General features: G+C 42.7%; 2 protein-coding genes across 5 annotated transcripts in view; one reads left to right on the top strand and one right to left on the bottom strand.

The window, feature by feature from the left end:
• Nucleotides 1-14,721, top strand: part of znf185 (zinc finger protein 185 with LIM domain) — a 27,441-nt gene extending 12,720 nt beyond the window's left edge. For all 4 annotated transcript variants that reach the window (XM_071411746.1, XM_071411744.1, XM_071411743.1 and 1 more), the window contains 10 exons: nt 555-605; nt 2,344-2,409; nt 3,587-3,640; nt 3,771-3,830; nt 5,501-5,563; nt 6,426-6,449; nt 8,194-8,268; nt 8,976-9,104; nt 13,287-13,392; nt 13,619-14,721. In XM_071411746.1, the coding sequence (XP_071267847.1) occupies nt 555-605; nt 2,344-2,409; nt 3,587-3,640; nt 3,771-3,830; nt 5,501-5,563; nt 6,426-6,449; nt 8,194-8,268; nt 8,976-9,104; nt 13,287-13,392; nt 13,619-13,717 (727 nt within the window). In that variant the 3' untranslated portion in view covers nt 13,718-14,721. The remainder of the gene's footprint in view (nt 1-554; nt 606-2,343; nt 2,410-3,586; nt 3,641-3,770; nt 3,831-5,500; nt 5,564-6,425; nt 6,450-8,193; nt 8,269-8,975; nt 9,105-13,286; nt 13,393-13,618) is intronic.
• Nucleotides 14,636-19,834, bottom strand: fut11 (fucosyltransferase 11 (alpha (1,3) fucosyltransferase)). Its single transcript, XM_071411748.1, has 7 exons — nt 19,680-19,834; nt 18,985-19,329; nt 18,517-18,691; nt 17,988-18,193; nt 17,596-17,742; nt 15,612-16,087; nt 14,636-15,383 (listed from the first exon to the last, which is right to left on the bottom strand). Exons 1-7 carry the CDS (start codon nt 19,686-19,688, stop codon nt 15,233-15,235), a joined length of 1,509 nt encoding a protein of 502 aa, XP_071267849.1. The 5' UTR covers nt 19,689-19,834; the 3' UTR covers nt 14,636-15,232.
• Nucleotides 19,835-20,131: the final 297 nt, after the last annotated feature.

Raw genomic sequence — 20,131 nt, forward strand, 5'->3', positions numbered from 1 at the left:
CTACTACCTACCACTACTAAATATACTGCTGCTACTAAATCTACTACTACTACTACTACTAAATCTACTACTACCTACCACTACTAAATATAATGCTGCTACTAAATCTACTACTACTACTACTAAATCTACTACTACCTACCACTACTAAATCTACTACTACCACCTACCACAACTAAATCTACTACTACCACCTACCACAACTAAATCTACTACCACCTACCACAACTAAATCTACTACCACCACAACTAAATCTACTACTACCACCTACCACAACTAAATCTACTACCACCTACCACAACTAAATCTACTACTACCACAACTAACTCTACTACCACCACTATTAAATCTACTACTACCTACCACTACTACTACTAAATCTACTACTACTACTACCACTACAACTACCTGCCACAACTAAATCTACTACTACTACCTGTCACAACTAAATCTACTACTACTACAACAACCACCTGCCACTACTAAATATATTACTATTGTACTTCAATGTCCTTCATTCTAACAGTATCATATAATGATATTATTTCAACAGAGATATTGAGGTAGTGTCCCCTGACAGTCCGACCCCAAGTACTGACTCCAGGTGAGATATACTGTACCTGTCTACTGAGAGAGAACACCTGTTAGATATACTGTACCTGTCTACTGAGAGAGACCACCTGTTAGATATACTGTACCTGTCTACTGAGAGAACACCTGTTAGATATACTGTATCTGTCTACTGAGAGAGACCACCTGTTAGATATACTGTACCTGTCTACTGAGAGAGACCACCTGTTAGATATACTGTACCTGTCTACTGAGAGAACACCTGTTAGATATACTGTACCTGTCTACTGAGAGAGACCACCTGTTAGATATACTGTACCTGTCTACTGAGAGAGAACACCTGTTAGATATACTGTACCTGTCTACTGAGAGACCACCTGTTAGATATACTGTACCTGTCTACTGAGAGAGACCACCTGTTAGATATACTGTACCTGTCTACTGAGAGACCACCTGTTAGATATACTGTACCTGTCTACTGAGAGACCACCTGTTAGATATACTGTACCTGTCTACTGAGAGAGAACACCTGTTAGATATACTGTACCTGTCTGAGAGAGAACACCTGTTAGATATACTGTACCTGTCTACTGAGAGAGACCACCTGTTAGATATACTGTACCTGTCTACTGAGAGAGAACACCTGTTAGATATACTGTACCTGTCTACTGAGAGAACACCTGTTAGATATACTGTACCTGTCTGAGAGAGAACACCTGTTAGATATACTGTACCTGTCTACTGAGAGAGAACACCTGTTAGATATACTGTACCTGTCTACTGAGAGAGAACACCTGTTAGATATACTGTACCTGTCTACTGAGAGAGAACACCTGTTAGATATACTGTACCTGTCTGAGAGAGACCATCTGTTAGATATACTGTACCTGTCTACTGAGAGAACACCTGTTAGATATACTGTACCTGTCTACTGAGAGAGAACACCTGTTAGATATACTGTACCTGTCTACTGAGAGAGAACACCTGTTAGATATACTGTACCTGTCTACTGAGAGAACACCTGTTAGATATACTGTACCTGTCTACTGAGAGACCACCTGTTAGATATACTGTACCTGTCTACTGAGAGACCACCTGTTAGATATACTGTACCTGTCTGAGAGAGAACACCTGTTAGATATACTGTACCTGTCTACTGAGAGAGAACACCTGTTAGATATACTGTACCTGTCTACTGAGAGAGAACACCTGTTAGATATACTGTACCTGTCTACTGAGAGAGAACACCTGTTAGATATACTGTACCTGTCTACTGAGAGACCACCTGTTAGATATACTGTACCTGTCTACTGAGAGAGAACACCTGTTAGATATACTGTACCTGTCTACTGAGAGAGAACACCTGTTAGATATACTGTACCTGTCTACTGAGAGACCACCTGTTAGATATACTGTACCTGTCTACTGAGAGAGAACACCTGTTAGATATACTGTACCTGTCTACTGAGAGAACACCTGTTAGATATACTGTACCTGTCTACTGAGAGAGAACACCTGTTAGATATACTGTACCTGTCTACTGAGAGAGAACACCTGTTAGATATACTGTACCTGTCTACTGAGAGAGAACACCTGTTAGATATACTGTACCTGTCTACTGAGAGAGAACACCTGTTAGATATACTGTACCTGTCTACTGAGAGACATTGTGCTTGTAACACTTTCATTTATGTTTTTATGCTTGGATCCACACTGCTCATGACGAGTCAGAGCTTTAAATGATCTGTTTTAATCTGTTTTCTGTTTTACAGTGTGAATGAAAATGTGTTGGAGAGCCTTGAAGACGACTTTATCCCCATCAACACAAACACAACAAGGTATTCAAATGTTAGTCTGTTTTCACTGTGTGTATCTTATACTAGTGTCTGTTTTCACTGTGTGTATCCTGTACTAGTGTCTGTTTTCACTGTGTGTATCTTATACTAGTGTCTGTTTTCACTGTGTGTATCCTGTACTAGTGTCTGTTTTCACTGTGTGTATCCTATACTAGTGTCTGTTTTCACTGTGTGTATCTTATACTAGTGTCTGTTTTCACTGTGTGTATCTTATACTAGTGTCTGTTTACACTGTGTGTATCTTATACTTGTGTCTGTTTTCACTGTGTGTATCTTATACTAGTGTCTGTTTTCACTGTGTGTATGTTATACTAGTGTCTGTTTTCACTGTGTGTATCTTATACTAGTGTCTGTTTACACTGTGTGTATCTTATACTTGTGTCTGTTTTCACTGTGTGTATCTTATACTAGTGTCTGTTTTCACTGTGTGTATCTTATACTAGTGTCTGTTTTCACTGTGTGTATGTTATACTAGTGTCTGTTTTCACTGTGTGTATCTTATACTAGTGTCTGTTTTCACTGTGTGTATCTTATACTAGTGTCTGTTTACACTGTGTGTATCTTATACTAGTGTCTGTTTACACTGTGTGTATCTTATACTTGTGTCTGTTTTCACTGTGTGTATCCTATACTAGTGTCTGTTTTCACTGTGTGTATCTTATACTAGTGTCTGTTTTCACTGTGTGTATCTTATACTAGTGTCTGTTTACACTGTGTGTATCTTATACTTGTGTCTGTTTTCACTGTGTGTATCTTATACTAGTGTCTGTTTTCACTGTGTGTATCTTATACTAGTGTCTGTTTTCACTGTGTGTATGTTATACTAGTGTCTGTTTTCACTGTGTGTATGTTATACTAGTGTCTGTTTTCACTGTGTGTATCTTATACTAGTGTCTGTTTTCACTGTGTGTATCCTATACTAGTGTCTGTTTTCACTGTGTGTATCTTATACTAGTGTCTGTTTTCACTGTGTGTATCCTGTACTAGTGTCTGTTTTCACTGTGTGTATCCTGTACTAGTGTCTGTTTTCAATGTGTGTATCCTGTACTAGTGTCTGTTTCCACTGTGTGCATCCTGTACTAGTGTATATTTGCAAACCCCATACCTCTTCCAATGTAGAATTGAGGTCAGACTCCAGACTAACTGTCTCTCTCTTCAGACTGACGTGGAAGAGGTCCTGGGATGTCAACTCTATCACTACCACAGACAAGAGGTGAATGAACCTCCTCACAGATCATCACTTATATACATCCACAGTGCCCCCTCGCAAGCTCCTAACCAAGCCCACGTCAAACCCACCCATCCATCCAGTACTAAAAACCTTTTATGTTCTCTCATCTCAGTGAGGAGGAGGAGCCCGAGGAGGAGAATCAACAGGTGTCCCTGGTTACGGTTCAGAAACAGTAAGCCACCTCTTTATTAAAGGCTCTGGAAAAGCATCAACCCCCCCCCCCCCCCCCCCCCACACACACACACAGCTCACCCCTTTCACACACACAACACTGCACTGAGTCACTCATCACACACACACCCTCAGCCTATTTCTGTCCTCTATTAGTAACACCCTCAGCCTCTGTCCTCCATTAGTAACACCCTCAGCCTCTTTCTATGTCCTCCATTAGTAACACCCTCAGCCTCTTTCTATGTCCTCCATTAGTAACACCCTCAGCCTCTGTCCTCCATTAGTAACACCCTCAGCCTCTTTCTCTGTCCTCCATAGTAACACCCTCAGCCTCTTTCTCTGTCCTCCATTAGTAACACCCTCAGCCTCTTTCTCTGTCCTCCATTAGTAACACCCTCAGCCTCTTTCTCTGTCCTCCATTAGTAACACCCTCAGCCTCTTTCTCTGTCCTCCATTAGTAACACCCTCAGCCTCTGTCCTCCATTAGTAACACCCTCAGCCTCTGTCCTCCATAGTAACACCCTCAGCCTCTTTCTCTGTCCTCCATTAGTAACACCCTCAGCCTCTTTCTCTGTCCTCCATTAGTAACACCCTCAGCCTCTTTCTCTGTCCTCCATTAGTAACACCCTCAGCCTCTTTCTCTGTCCTCCATTAGTAACACCCTCAGCCTCTTTCTCTGTCCTCCATTAGTAACACCCTCAGCCTCTTTCTCTGTCCTCCATTAGTAACACCCTCAGCCTCTTTCTCTGTCCTCCATTAGTAACACCCTCAGCCTCTGTCCTCCATAGTAACACCCTCAGCCTCTGTCCTCCATTAGTAACACCCTCAGCCTCTTTCTATGTCCTCCATTAGTAACACCCTCAGCCTCTTTCTCTGTCCTCCATTAGTAACACCCTCAGCCTCTGTCCTCCATAGTAACACCCTCAGCCTCTGTCCTCCATTAGTAACACCCTCAGCCTCTTTCTCTGTCCTCCATTAGTAACACCCTCAGCCTCTTTCTCTGTCCTCCATTAGTAACACCCTCAGCCTCTTTCTCTGTCCTCCATAGTAACACCCTCAGCCTCTTTCTCTGTCCTCCATTAGTAACACCCTCAGCCTCTTTCTCTGTCCTCCATTAGTAACACCCTCAGCCTCTTTCTATGTCCTCCATTAGTAACACCCTCAGCCTCTTTCTCTGTCCTCCATTAGTAACACCCTCAGCCTCTTTCTCTGTCCTCCATTAGTAACACCCTCAGCCTCTTTCTCTGTCCTCCATTAGTAACACCCTCAGCCTCTTTCTCTGTCCTCCATTAGTAACACCCTCAGCCTCTTTCTCTGTCCTCCATTAGTAACACCCTCAGCCTCTGTCCTCCATAGTAACACCCTCAGCCTCTGTCCTCCATTAGTAACACCCTCAGCCTCTTTCTATGTCCTCCATTAGTAACACCCTCAGCCTCTGTCCTCCACTAGTAACACCCTCAGCCTCTGTCCTCCATAGTAACACCCTCAGCCCAGTGGACCAGAACACTGAATTGGTGCTGCTGTATATAGGTCAGATATATACCTGTTAGCCCTTTTCCTTACATCTCTAGTAAACTGATCTCTTTACATCCATCACTATGTACATGACGTTACCGTGTCTTCCTATGGGAGTGGTACGTATGATGTCTTAATGGTGTGTGTGTGTTGTAGGTCATCTGACAGTGAATCACCATGGGATAGATGGAGTGCACCAACTGTCTATAAAGAGACGAGGTATGACCTTGATTATATGACCATCCCTATAGGACGTATTAGTCTTTATTTTACAACACAATGCCTTTAATCATTGACTAACATTATCAGCATAATGCTAGAAGCATGTTAGAGAGAGGAAGGAGAGAGAGGGAGAAAATACCAAAGAGAGAGAGAGAGAGAGAGAGAGAGAGAGAGAGAGAGAGAGAGAGAGAGAGAGAGAGAGAGAGAGAGAGAGAGAGAGAGAGAGAGAGAGAGAGAGAGAGAGAGAGAGAGAGAGAGAGAGAGAGAGAGAGAGAGAGAGAGAGAGAGAGAGAGAGAGAGAGAGAGAGAGAGAGAGAGATAATGGTTAACTGCAGTTTGACTAGAAGGGGAGGAGAGGTCGGTAAGGTAACACTATAGTACAGAAGTGTCAGACCACACCTGTCTTAGCCAGTAAAGCAGCCAGAGAAACATAATCCCTGCCATTCATCTACCTATCCTCTGGAAGGAGGGACGACTGGCAGAAGGAGACGTACCTAGCTTACTACAGATGAGAAGTGACTAAAGTAATGTTAAAGAGACTTGGAGGAGAACGCAGAGCTAGGTGTGTTTCTTAGAAATCTGAAAGGTTAGCTGGTTGACAATTGGCAGACGGAGACACTCTTTACAGGGAGACGTACAGCTTAGCATCACAGTTGAGAAGGGACAAGTTAAGAGACTTGGATGAGAACCCACTGGGCGCACACTGGTTAAATCAACGTTGTTTCCACGTCATTTCAATGACATTACATTGAACCAACGTGGAATAGACGTTGAATTGACGTCTGTGCCCAGTGTGGCTATTGGAAGCCATTCTCTAGAAGTGAGTGTTCTGACTGATATTACTGTCTCTTCGTCACAGAGACCCAGAGCCTTCAATGGACCGGTGAGTGTCACCTTATGTCTTACACAGCAACATGTTCATATCTCTTCATATTTCCTCATGTCTGTCACAGCAACATGTTCATATCTCTTCATGTTTCCTCATGTCTGTCACAGCAACAGCTGTAATCTTCACAACACGCTCTTTGTTACTGTGCTTAAGGAAGTGATAAGTGGAGCGGGAATCTGATGAATGTTATAGTTGGAGATACCTAAGCTAGGGCTTCTATGATAGTAAGGAATCTATTGGTAGTAAGATAGGAAACCAAATACATGTGATATTTTGGGACACTAAAGATATATGTAGGAGACACTGTGAGGGTCATAGCACATAGATTATCCAGGAGAAACTGTGAGGGTCATAGCACATACAGGTTATCCAGGAGAAACTGTGAGGGTCATAGTACATACAGGTTATCCAGGAGAAACTGTGAGGGTCATAGCACATAGATTATCCAGGAGAAACTGTGAGGGTCATAGCACATACAGGTTATCCAGGAGAAACTGTGAGGGTCATAGCACATACAGGTTATCCAGGAGAAACTGTGAGGGTCATAGTACCTACAGGTTATCCAGGAGAAACTGTGAGGGTCATAGCACATACAGGTTATCCAGGAGAAACTGTGAGGGTCATAGCACATACAGGTTATCCAGGAGAAACTGTGAGGGTCATAGCACATACAGGTTAGCCAGGAGAAACTGTGAGGGTCATAGTACATACAGGTTATCCAGGAGAAACTGTGAGGGTCAGTACCTACAGGTTATCCACTAGTCGTACCTGTTCAGTACCTGGTGAATGTATAATATAGTACTAATGGTAAGAGGGAGACCCAGTAAGAGATTTAGACCAAAGCAGCTGTATTATCTATCTGTATTGGATCTAAGGTTACCTCCCTGACTGTTGTGTTGAGCTCTGTATCAAACCTCTCTGGTACAACTCATAGACACACCAGTACAGTCTGTCCATACCAGTATAGTCTGTCCATACCAGTATAGTCTGTCCATACCAGTATAGTCTGTCCTCTGTATCAAACCTCTCTGGTACAACTCATAGACATATCAGTATAGTCTGTCCTCTGTATCAAGCCTCTCTGGTACAACTCATAGACATACCAGTATAGTCTGTCCTCTGTATCAAGTCTCTCTGGTACAACTCATAGACATATCAGTATAGTCTGTCCTCTGTATCAAGCCTCTCTGGTACAACTCATAGACATACCAGTATAGTCTGTCCTCTGTATCAAGCCTCTCTGGTACAACTCATAGACACACCAGTATAGCCTGTCCTCTGTATCAAGTCTCTCTGGTACAACTCATAGACATATCAGTATAGTCTGTCCTCTGTATCAAGTCTCTCTGGTACAACTCATAGACATATCAGTATAGTCTGTCCTCTGTATCAAGCCTCTCTGGTACAACTCATAGACATACCAGTATAGTCTGTCCTCTGTATCAAGCCTCTCTGGTACAACTCATAGACACACCAGTATAGCCTGTCCTCTGTATCAAGCCTCTCTGGTACAACTCATAGACACACCAGTATAGCCTGTCCTCTGTATCAAGCCTCTCTGGTACAACTCATAGACACACCAGTATAGCCTGTCCTCTGTATCAAGCCTCTCTGGTACAACTCATAGACACACCAGTATAGCCTGTCCTGTGTTTTTCTGTCCCATTCTATTTCTCTGCTATGTTCTATTTCACCCCATAATGACACACTGTCTGATATACAGTATTATTTACTCTAGTTCTAGCTCCTACTCCAGGACCTTGGACAGTTCTGCCAACCAGAGACCCACGTCACCAGACACCGAGTCCAAGAAGTGAGTGAATCATGAGAAGGATAGGAGTAGAACTTTAGAAGTACAGTGAGTTATACCAGTTACTCTAGTAATGATGGTTACTATGTGAAAGTTATTATCAACGTGATGGTTACTATGTGATGGTTACTATCAATGTGATGGTTATTATCAATGTGATGGTTACTATCAATGTGATGGTTACTATGTGATGGTTACTATGTGATGGTTACTATGTGATGGTTACTATGTGATGGTTACTATCAATGTGATGGTTACTATCAATGTGATGGTTACTATGTGATGGTTATTATCAATGTGATGGTTACTTTGTGATGGTTACTATCAATGTGATGGTTACTATCAATGTGATGGTTACTATCAATGTGATGGTTATTATCAATGTGATGGTTACTATCAATGTTACTACTATGTGATGGTTGCTATGTGATGGTTATTATGTGATGGTTATTATCAATGCGATGGTTATTATCAATGTGATGTCTACTATGTGATGGTTACTATGTGATGGTTATTATGTGATGGTTATTATCAATGCGATGGTTATTATCAATGTGATGTCTACTATGTGATGGTTATTATGTGATGGTTATTATGTGATGGTTATTATCAATGTGATGGTTACTATCAATGTGATGGTTACTATGTGATGGTTAAAATAAGTATCTCTCGCTGACCCCTCTACTCCCCCCTTCTCTCTCCTCTGAAAGGGGTTTTGTGTATCTGAAGGAGTACGTTAACGCTACAGACCTAACCAAGCACAACACCAGAGACAACGTTTCTGACTATGTAACGTCTAGTTCTACCAGCTATTCCCACAGCAGCCCCTCTTACACCAGGTAACAATACTTTGACCACGTCACACACTGAAAATAACTCCGTGGCCCTTGTTGTTCAAATCTGAAGGAACACAGATAGGTGTAATCAACACAGCAGAAGGAACACAGATAGGTGTAATCAACACAGCAGAAGGAACACAGATAAGTGTAATCAACACAGCAGAAGGAACACAGATAGGTGTAATCAACACAGCAGAAGGAACACAGATAGGTGTAATCAACACAGCAGAAGGAACACAGATAGGTGTAATCAACACAGCAGAAGGAACACAGATAGGTGTAATCAACACAGCAGAATTAAGCTACTAGACTAGATGGGTGGAGTGGGGTCATCACCATATTCAAATCAAACTGTATTGCTTACACCTATCCAGTTCCTTCTGCTGTGTTGCTTACACCTATCCAGTTCCTTCTGCTGTATTGCTTACACCTATCCAGTTCCTTCTGCTGTATTGCTTACACCTATCCAGTTCCTTCTGCTGTATTGCTTACACCTATCCAGTTCCTTCTGCTGTATTGATTACACCTATCCAGTTCCTTCTGCTGTATTGCTTACACCTATCCAGTTCCTTCTGCTGTATTGCTTACACCTATCCAGTTCCTTCTGCTGTATTGCTTACACCTATCCAGTTCCTTCTGCTGTATTGATTACACCTATCCAGTTCCTTCTGCTGTATTGATTACACCTATCCAGTTCCTTCTGCTGTATTGATTACACCTATCCAGTTCCTTCTGCTGTGTTGATTACACCTATCCAGTTCCTTCTGCTGTGTTGATTACACCTATCCAGTTCCTTCTGCTGTGTTGCTTACACCTATCCAGTTCCTTCTGCTGTGTTGCTTACACCTATCCAGTTCCTTCTGCTGTATTGCTTACACCTATCCAGTTCCTTCTGCTGTGTTGCTTACACCTATCCAGTTCCTTCAGCTGTATTGATTACACCTATCCAGTTCCTTCAGCTGTATTGATTACACCTATCCAGTTCCTTCAGCTGTATTGATTACACCTATCCAGTTCCTTCAACTGTATTGATTACACCTATCCAGTTCCTTCAGCTGTATTGATTACACCTATCCAGTTCCTTCTGCTGTATTGCTTACACCTATCCAGTTCCTTCAGCTGTATTGCTTACACCTATCCAGTTCCTTCTGCTGTATTGCTTACACCTATCCAGTTCCTTCAGCTGTATTGCTTACACCTATCCGGTTCCTTCTGCTGTGTTGCTTACACCTATCCAGTTCCTTCAGCTGTATTGCTTACACCTTTTCAGTTCCTTCAGCTGTATTGCTTACACCTATCCAGTTCCTTCTGCTGTATTGCTTACACCTATCCAGTTCCTTCAGCTGTATTGCTTACACCTATCCAGTTCCTTCAGCTGTATTGCTTACACCTATCCAGTTCCTTCTGCTGTATTGCTTACACCTATCCAGTTCCTTCTGCTGTATTGCTTACACCTATCCAGTTCCTTCAGCTGTATTGCTTACACCTATCCAGTTCCTTCTGCTGTATTGATTACACCTATCCAGTTCCTTCTGCTGTATTGATTACACCTATCCAGTTCCTTCAGCTGTATTGATTACACCTATCCAGTTCCTTCTGCTGTATTGATTACACCTATCCAGTTCCTTCTGCTGTATTGATTACACCTATCCAGTTCCTTCTGTTGTATTGCTTACACCTATCCAGTTCCTTCAGCTGTATTGCTTACACCTATCCAGTTCCTTCAGCTGTATTGATTACACCTATCCAGTTCCTTCAGCTGTATTGATTACACCTATCCAGTTCCTTCTGCTGTATTGATTACACCTATCCAGTTCCTTCAGCTGTATTGCTTACACCTATCCAGTTCCTTCTGCTGTATTGATTACACCTATCCAGTTCCTTCTGCTGTGTTGCTTACACCTATCCAGTTCCTTCTGCTGTATTGATTACACCTATCCAGTTCCTTCTGCTGTGTTGCTTACACCTATCCAGTTCCTTCTGCTGTATTGCTTACACCTATCCAGTTCCTTCTGCTGTATTGATTACACCTATCCAGTTCCTTCTGCTGTATTGATTACACCTATCCAGTTCCTTCAGATTGGCAAATAAGTGGTATGGACACCAAGGTTATTATAGTAAATCAAAACTGAACTAAAATAAAACTAAAATTGGAAAAAACGATTTAGTAAACTGAAATAAAAATAAAAACGCAACATTTGAAAAACTGAAACTATTATCTTTGACTGCAAAACAATTCAATAAAAACCATCATAAATTAAGTTAGTTTTAGTTTTTTCCATCTAAATTTTTGCCAAAAATATAAAACGGGGCTTTCAAGCTTTTTTTTCCTAATGTGGTTTGAGCTTCTGAATCTGGCAGGTAAATGCTGCCAGTAGATGCCGCTGTTTCAAATAGGCCTATCTTGTGCATCACTGTCATTCGTGATCACTAGATAACAGGGAAAAAATCAGAGGGCGAGCACGGAGCGTAACTGGGCCAAGCTACAACAGCTTGTGAAGTTGGGTGGTTGGGTGGCTGGCTGGCAGGCTGGCTGGCTGGCTGGCTGGCTGGCTGGCTGGCTGGCTGGCTGGGTGGTTGGGTGGCTGGCTGGCTGGCTGGCAGGCTGGCTGGCTGGGTGGTTGGGTGTCTGGCTGGCTGGCTGGCTGGCTGGCTGGCTGGCTGGCAGGCTGGGTGGCTGGCTGGCTGGCTGGCTGGCTGGCTGGCTGGCTGGCTGGCAGGCAGGCAGGCTGGCTGTGAACTGATAGATTAGTGAAGAATGTTTTTGGTGCTGTAGTTTCAGCTGTTTCTATTAGAACCTTTTGAAGGGGTTAGTCAGTGATACACGTTTAATGAAGTCATGGCACATTTGACATGTTATGTAATATTAGTTGTTTTTTCCTCTCCTGTCAGATAAAGGTAAAGGTACATGATTCTTCTTACATCTGCTACTAAAGTTAAAAAAGCTTTGGATTGGTGTAAACATGGGCAAGAGTTTCTTTCCACCATATTTATTGCACCAGTCTAGGCACTTACCCTTTAAATCCAAGTCACATTAGGATTGATTTATAATGTAAACCTAACCAAACCTATGTCCAGGCCATGTATGTAGTCTAGTGGCCAAAAGCCTGTATTAACATGGGCAGGACCATTGAGAACTTTCACCATTTTGATTTAGTCAACTGAGCGGGACTTCCAACTTATTTGACTGATCTCTCCTGGCATGGCCTGATAACCCGGTCGGCATGGCCTGATGACCCGGTCGGCATGGCCTGATGACCCGGTCGGCATGGCCTGATGACCCGGTCGGCATGGCCTGATGACCCGGTCGGCATGGCCTGATGACCCGGTCGGCATGGCCTGATAACCCGGTTGGAGTCGCGACAGCCGAGGGATCAGCCAATTAATTTTCCTGGTGTAGAAGAACATGGATTATTTCAAGATGGAGACCTCAGACACCATCATGACACAGACCCAGATGGTGTCCATGTCTATGGTCCTGGTCCATCACCATCATGACACAGATCCAGATGGTGTCCACGTCTATGGTCCTGGTCCATCACCATCATGACACAGATCCAGATGGTGTCCACGTCTATGGTCCTGGTCCATCACCATCATGACACAGACCCAGATGGTGTCCACGTCTATGGTCCTGGTCCATCACCATCATGACACAGACCCAGATGGTGTCCACGTCTATGGTCCTAGTCCATCACCATCATGACACAGACCCAGATGGTGTCTATGGTCCTGGTCCATCACCATCATGACACAGACCCAGATGGTGTCCACGTCTATGGTCCTGGTCCATCACCTTATGTATTACTGCCCCCCAAGTGGTAAGAAGTGACCCCCCCCATAGAAAACTATAGACCTACAACATATAAATGGCTCTTAGCCCCCCACCCATTGGCTACTTTCTAAAACTGAAACTAAGTTTATAAACAAAATATGTTTTTTATTAAACTGAAACTAAGTTTACAAAACAAAATAGAAATGTTTTTCATTAAACTGAAACTAAACTTCAAATAAAACTCTAAAAAGGAATAGACATACTAACTAATATTAAATAACAAAACTATAATAACCTTGATGGATACACATACCGTTTTGTCTTTCCTTGGCTGGAAACTTGTATGTACAGGCTTTGATTGGAATAGAGCTGTGTCCCATGCTGAACACGTCTCTCCCCTCTACAAGGACTACCACGACGTCTGCCTGTACGTACTGTGGAGAGCAGGTGGGCAACGATGCCAAGATCACCATCGAGCACCTCAACATCTCCTGCCACCCGGTCTGCTTCAAGGTAACTAAACCTGGTTATTAAACATGTTAAACTCTGGTTATAATCATGTTATAGGTTATACACGTTGACCCTGTATCAGCTGTAAAGGTTGTGGTAGTTGTAAAAAGGGTTGTTTCAGTGGTATAGCAGCTGTGTTGCTAGCAGGTAGCATCATTGCAGACTAGAACTAAGCATTCATATAGTCTTGGCTGTGCTACATTAACAATATGCTATGTTGTCGTTGCAGTGTGGTGTTTGCAGTAAGCCAATGGGAGACTTTCTGTACAACATGTTCCTGCACAAAGGGACAGTCCACTGTGAGAGCTGCTACACCAACGTCTTGTAGATTGCTTCTTCCCCTTGTCTCCTCGTCTCTTTTCCTTAAATGGCCACAGAGGTGACAAGACTGGATGGCTGATATAACTGCTCTCTCCTATCAAGACCTGTCGTCTGCTAACAGACAGGGGACACTGCACCTTTAATTTGACAGGAATTTCCATGTGTCACATGTTGTTTTCAGACCTTTGTATGGGTCCTACTGAATTGATTGAGGTTAACACTGAAATACTATGGCAGTTATTCTATGGTTTAGGGTTGGTAAAGATAATAATATGATCATATTACTGATATAGTTGAATCTTCCGTCCGTTTCAATGTCCACTTTTTTTGTTGCCTTTTTCTCCTTTAAAGGCCCAGTGCAGTCAAAAACATGATTTCCTGTGTTTTATATTTCCACACTATGAGGTTGGAAAAATACTGTGAAATTGTGAAAATTATGATAATTCCCTTTTAGTGTAAGAGCTGTTTGAAAAGACCACCTGAAATTTCAGCCTGTTTTGGTGGGATGGAGTTTAGGACTGTCACCAGGCAGTATACGTTAATAGACCAATAACAAATAGAGTTTCAAACCTCTATAGAGTTTCAAGACTCAGACCACTCCCAGACAGTCCTAGCTAAATTCTTGCTTGAGAAATTGCTCTTTGCTAAGAAGCAATTTTTATTTTAGACTATTTTAATTGAAAACAATGACAGTAAGATACTTAATTGTTACCCAGAAATGGTTTGACATTGAGATAAAAACGGCTGCATTGGACCTTTAATGTTGTAACTTGGTGAATGTATTGTGAAATATGAAGATACTGTATGTAAAAGCCTCTAAATATTATTATGACAAGATTTAACTGGGAACTGGATATGTAGATTGGCAGTTGGGTACAATTTTCTACTTTCAGTCTTGACTATATGCAAAGAAAATAACTACCGATTATCGATCAAATTTTTATTTTTTAAATTGTCTTTGACGCTTTGACTCAGAAAAACAATAAAATTGATTTATATAAACATGATAAATATAGAGTATAAAATTTTTTGTACATTATTGAGTGTTGAAAAGACAAGTATTTGGCGACAGGTTTGAGATAACAAAACATTACTGTAACTTGGACACACATTAGGCCCTTTTGTGCCACAGATGAGGCTACCAGGCACCTCAAGTGGACAACATTAAAAAGCAGTACTGTATATATATATTTTTGTACATCTTCTCTATCCTTTACAGTCTACACTCCCGATAGTTCAGTATCAGTTCATTGATTCTTATTGCTGGTCCACATCTCTCTGGTTTGCGGATCCACTTTGGCCACGCCCCCACTGGTTAAGGGGTGCAAGTCTCTAGACAAATAGATGGCTTTCTTTCCTTGTCCTCTTTCTGTCAAAAAACACTGGCAATAAGGAACTTTCTCAGTTACCTCTGGCTCTCCTACTGTATGTGGTTCCTCAGCAGTGTAGGGTTCGACTAGTTATGCCTGTCCTCTGGCTCTCCTACTGTATGTGGTTCCTCAGCAGTGTAGGGTTCGACTAATTATGCCTGTCCTCTGGCCCTCGTCATAGCCAACTCCTGGATGTGATGCCAGAGCAGTGCAGGGTCTGACTCGTTATGTCTGATGAGAGACTCCAATCCTTCAGCCTGATCTAAGCTCTGCCAGTAGTCCTGCGGCCACATCTGGACCCAGCTGAAAAAAACATACAGAAATATGGCTAATAAGCACAGCAGTTTATTTGAAATGTTAGAGGAGAAAAAAAAACACTTGTGTGTGGATGGTAAGACATGTTAAGACATGGTAAGACATGTTAAGACATGGTAAGACATTCAATGGAGGAATATTTCTCAATGTAAACAGTACACTGTCATAATGTACTATAAGGTTAAAGCCTTTATTTCTGAGACTGGTGGTGTCTACCTGTCATTGATGTGTAGATCCTGCCGGTCTCCGAACCCTGGGCTGGGTAGAGGACATCCCATATGAGAATTATTGGCCATCTTAGGCTGGGGGGGCGGGCTCTTCTCTGGGGCTTTCCTATAGGCCCGTTCAGCTGCCAGTCTGGTATTCTCCTGGTCACAGACATAGCACTCAAAGCCGTTGAGGTAGTTGGGTTTGCTCATGTCGTTCACGCCCCACTCCCTGCTCTCCAGTGCCTCCAACAGGCCAACGTTGGTAACGTGGCTCGGCTTCTTAAACTGTAAATACTTAGCATACTCTTCATCGTTCTCATCCAACGCCTTGAGGAACTTGGCTAGGTCCTGAGGTGATGGGAAGTCATCAATAAGGATGACAGAGAGGTCGTTGGGCATCCAGTCAGCTACTGATGAGGAGCCGCGGTAGACTGGTACACAGCCCTGGTGGAGAGGGCGCCATAGCTTCTCAGTCATGTAGTCCTGGAGGAAATCAAATGAAATCCAACTTTATTTAAAGTGCATTTGAAATCACAACACGCTTTACAGTTAAAACAATGAAATGACAGAGACAAAAATAAATAAAAAGGCAATACGCTATGAAAGTAACCAGGAAGTGACTACGCCTTATAGTTTGAACGTTTAAAAAAAAAAGATTTCATGGATCTTCAATGGGCAAAATTGTAGCGCAAGAGTCTTCATGCAGTAGAAGTAAATCCATCCACAAACAATTTTTTTTTTAGATCCTGAAAAAAAAAAAAAAACATTTCAGAAATTTACTGAATTACAGTTCATATAAGGAAATCAGTCAATTGAAATAAATAAATGAGGCCCTAATCTATGGATTTCACATGACTGGGCTGGGGCGCAGCCTAGGAGGGCATATGCCCACCCACTGGGGAGCCAGGCCAAGCCATCAGAATACGTTTTTCCCCACAAAAGTGCTTTATTACAGACAGAAATACTCCTCAGCTCCACCCCTGATGATCACGCAGGCGAAGAAGCCGGATGTGGAGGTCCTGGGCTGCCGTGGTTACACGTGGTCTGCGATTGTGAGGCCGGTTGGACGTACTGCAAAATTCTCTAAAACGACGTTGGAGGCGGCTTATGGTAGAGAAATGAACTTTCAATTCTCTGGCACCAGCTCTGGTGGACATTCCGGCAGTCAGCATGCCAATTGCACGCTCCCTCAAAACTTGAGACATCTGTGGCATTGTGTTGTGTGACAAAACTGCACATTTTACAAGGTGCACCTGTTTAATGATCATGTTGTTTAATCAGCTTCTTGATATGCCACATCTGTCAGGTATATAGATTATCTTGGCAAAAGAGAAATGCTCCCTAACGGGGATGTAAACAAATATCTGCACACAATTTGAGAGAAACACTCAAACTTTTTGTATATATGGAACATTTCTGGGATCTTTTATTTCAGCTCATGAAACATGGGACCAACACTTTACATGGTGCATTTATATTTTTGTTCAGTGTACATTTTCAATTTGTTTAATATAAAGCGACTTTACTGAATGTCACCTTTTATTTGACATTATGAGGGGGAGAAAGTTACAGAGGAACAAAGATCACCCCCCCCCCCCCCAAAAGGCTAACCTCTCACCTTTATCAATAATACAGGAGGTTAACATTTTTTTTCCTTCCTCAAACTTTTTCACTCATAAATGTTCACGATAAATTCATGATTTTCCATAATTATGGTAGCATCCACATTCACGTAGAAGTGTTCGGAAACATCTTCTATTCTTATTTCAAATAAAAGTGACTCCAAAATGACACAATACATTATTCACCATTCAGTTGATATTGTATAAGAGAGATGAATACAAATAAAAACACACAAAGGATGTCTAAAACAACAATAAAATCATTCATTGAAGGACAAGCTAAAAAACACGAGTTTCAAACATGCCTAAAAACCTAAATTGTCTCTCTATCACTCCCTTGCTCCTCTCACTCCCTCCTCTCTCTCTTACCTGACACAGGCCGTTCTCCAGGGCCAGGTGGAACTTGTAGCGTGCCGTGAAGCTCATAAAGCCGGCGTCCTCCCCTGTGGCTGTACTTGTGTCCTCCAGGTACTGAGGGAGGGGCTTACTGTTCAGACATTTCCCATACGAGTCCACCTGGAGGGGGACAAGAGAGAGAGAAAGAGAGAGAGAAATAAATAGCAAGAAAGAGAGAGTGAGAGAGAAAGAGTGTGTGGGAGAACAGGGGACAAAGAGGTAGTTGGGAGAAAAGTTAAGACTAAAGGGCTCAATTCACACAAATGGTTGCTAGTCTGCCAAATCATTAGATAATAAAAACCAGACAACATTCCTTTATATCAAAACATCTAGGCTAGGAGGGAACACATTCCATATCACTGTACCTCTATGTACTTCATGAGTTTCTGTACGTATCTGTCCCTGTCAGAGGGGACGTCACAGTGTGACTGCATGTACATGATGGGGGCCAGACCCTCTCTCCTCCAGTGGTTCTTCTGCTCCAGAGACACGGCTACAGGCTGGAGCAGGTATCCCAGGGAGGGCAGCCACTGCAGGGTCAGAGGGTAGTCTGAGCCTCTCCTGAAGGTGGCTGTGGAGTTCAACATCCAAAATGAACGAAGGGAAATGTATGATTTATTAAGACATGTTGCTTTGAGAAAAATAAAATTCAAACAAAGCTTTGATTGCAAATTATATTCATTAAAGTGAGTGCTGTCCTTTGAGACTGCATCCCAAATAACACCCTATTCCCTACATAGAGCCCCATGGGCCCTGGTCAAAAGTAGTGCACTATATAGGGAATAGGGTGCTATTTGGGACGCACACTTAATTTTTTATGTGAGCGACTGTTGGCTCCATGTACCCTTTACTTTATTTACACACAATAAGAGTTGACACGCTGTCATCCTGTACCGGTGTAGTTAAACAGCCTGATGCCTGGGCTGTGGGACAGGACGTAGTTGTTCATGGGGGACTCCTCGTGGAATAAGGCCCAGGTCTGGTGAGAGGGTCTGGGAAGAGGAGCCTCGTAGGCCCTGAAGTCTGTCCCATAGAAGATGATGGAGGAGGTACGTCGGTACAGTTGAACCTATAGAGATTTAGGATGGTGCTAGTTTATACATATCCACATTGTAGTCAATACAAAACTGAAATCCATGGTCATGAAAAAGACATGGGGCTATTATTAATAACATATTATAAACTACATGTATTAACAGATCACAAAGAAAACACTAGCCTGGTCCCAGATCTGTTTGGTGTGACAATGGCCATAGCCATAGGAACTGGCAAAACAGCACACACAGATCTGGGAACAGGCTAGGACAACACACAACAGTATAAACCATTGGAAGACCTAGCTATAATACTAGAACCACAAACCTTCCTATTGCGTGTGACCAGACAAGAGGAGGTGTGACAGTCGATGCGTTCTGTGTCTCCGGGGAAATGAGGGAAGAGTCCTCCACTCCACCACAACAGGATGGGCAGGTCCTTGTTGCCACGTGAGTCATTGTTGCCGGGGCCGCGGTAGGAGGCAATGGAAGAGAACTCCATGTCAGACAGTGCACTCTGTGGTTGAAAGGCACTCTGATCTGTTTCCACGGGGTCCCCAACGTTAAGGGGGTCCTGGGACCAGGAACAGGGCAGGGTGGACAGGAGACACAGCAGCCCCAGCCACACACAGCAGGGCACCAGCCTGGCCCCCAGCCTCCCCTCCACAGACATCTGAGAACCATTATATAGATCTGACATCGTGCTTTTATTTGGATTGTCTGCTTGTAAACTGCACACTAGTCAAGTATAGAGCCATAGTCTATGGATGTTATTGGCCAATAGATATGCTTCATGCTGGCATGCAATAGATGACTCTGGTCTGTCCATACACGGTTCACTTACATGATAGCTAAACGGTGATATTTCAGTGTATACAGACACTAAATATACTGATCTACTGTAGCTAGCCAGCCAGCTACGTCAAAGTACGGATCAAAGCCATCTCTCTGGCTGAAACAACCACTTTGTGGGACACAATCAGACATATTACAAGGGTCATAATACACCGCACGTATTCTTACCGTTATCATTAGAATAAACACATGAATGTAGACGCGTTCTTCTCTCTTTTTCTCTCTCTCTCTGAACTCGGGAATTTCTTCTGGAAATGTGTACTTGGGTGGGGAAAAAAGGGGGAGGCAGCAAATAAAGGGAAATAATCTGGGCGCTTCCTCTAGTATGCGTCTCCACGCCAAATCAACTTTTAATGCATTACTACCATCTACAGTTCTGGAGTGGAATCACACACTGACTGTGCACTTTCACGTTATTTTCTTCAGCGATAAAACATAAAAAAACACATAAAATAGAGAATATGTACAGTCAAAGCAGGGCCTTTTGAACATGTTGAAGTATCCAGACTCACAGAGGATGGAGCAAATTTGACAGCAAAATAAATAAATGGTAAGCTTTGCGGACTTTAGGACCAGGCGTCGCGACTGAAGTCTAGGGCGTATTCATTACGCATATTCTG

The sequence above is a fragment of the Salvelinus alpinus genome, chromosome 7 (assembly GCF_045679555.1).
Source record: "Salvelinus alpinus chromosome 7, SLU_Salpinus.1, whole genome shotgun sequence".
In the NCBI taxonomy this organism is placed as follows: domain Eukaryota; kingdom Metazoa; phylum Chordata; class Actinopteri; order Salmoniformes; family Salmonidae; genus Salvelinus; species Salvelinus alpinus.

Bases quoted from the DNA above. Each gene is read 5' to 3' on its own strand.
- fut11 (XM_071411748.1), bottom strand. The intron at 16,088-17,595 runs GTAAGAGAGAGA...GATTTCCTCCAG, and splicing joins TGGAGAACGGCCTGTGTCAG to GACTACATGACTGAGAAGCT. The intron at 15,384-15,611 runs GTAGACACCACC...TGTTTTTTTCAG, and splicing joins GATCTACACATCAATGACAG to CTGGGTCCAGATGTGGCCGC.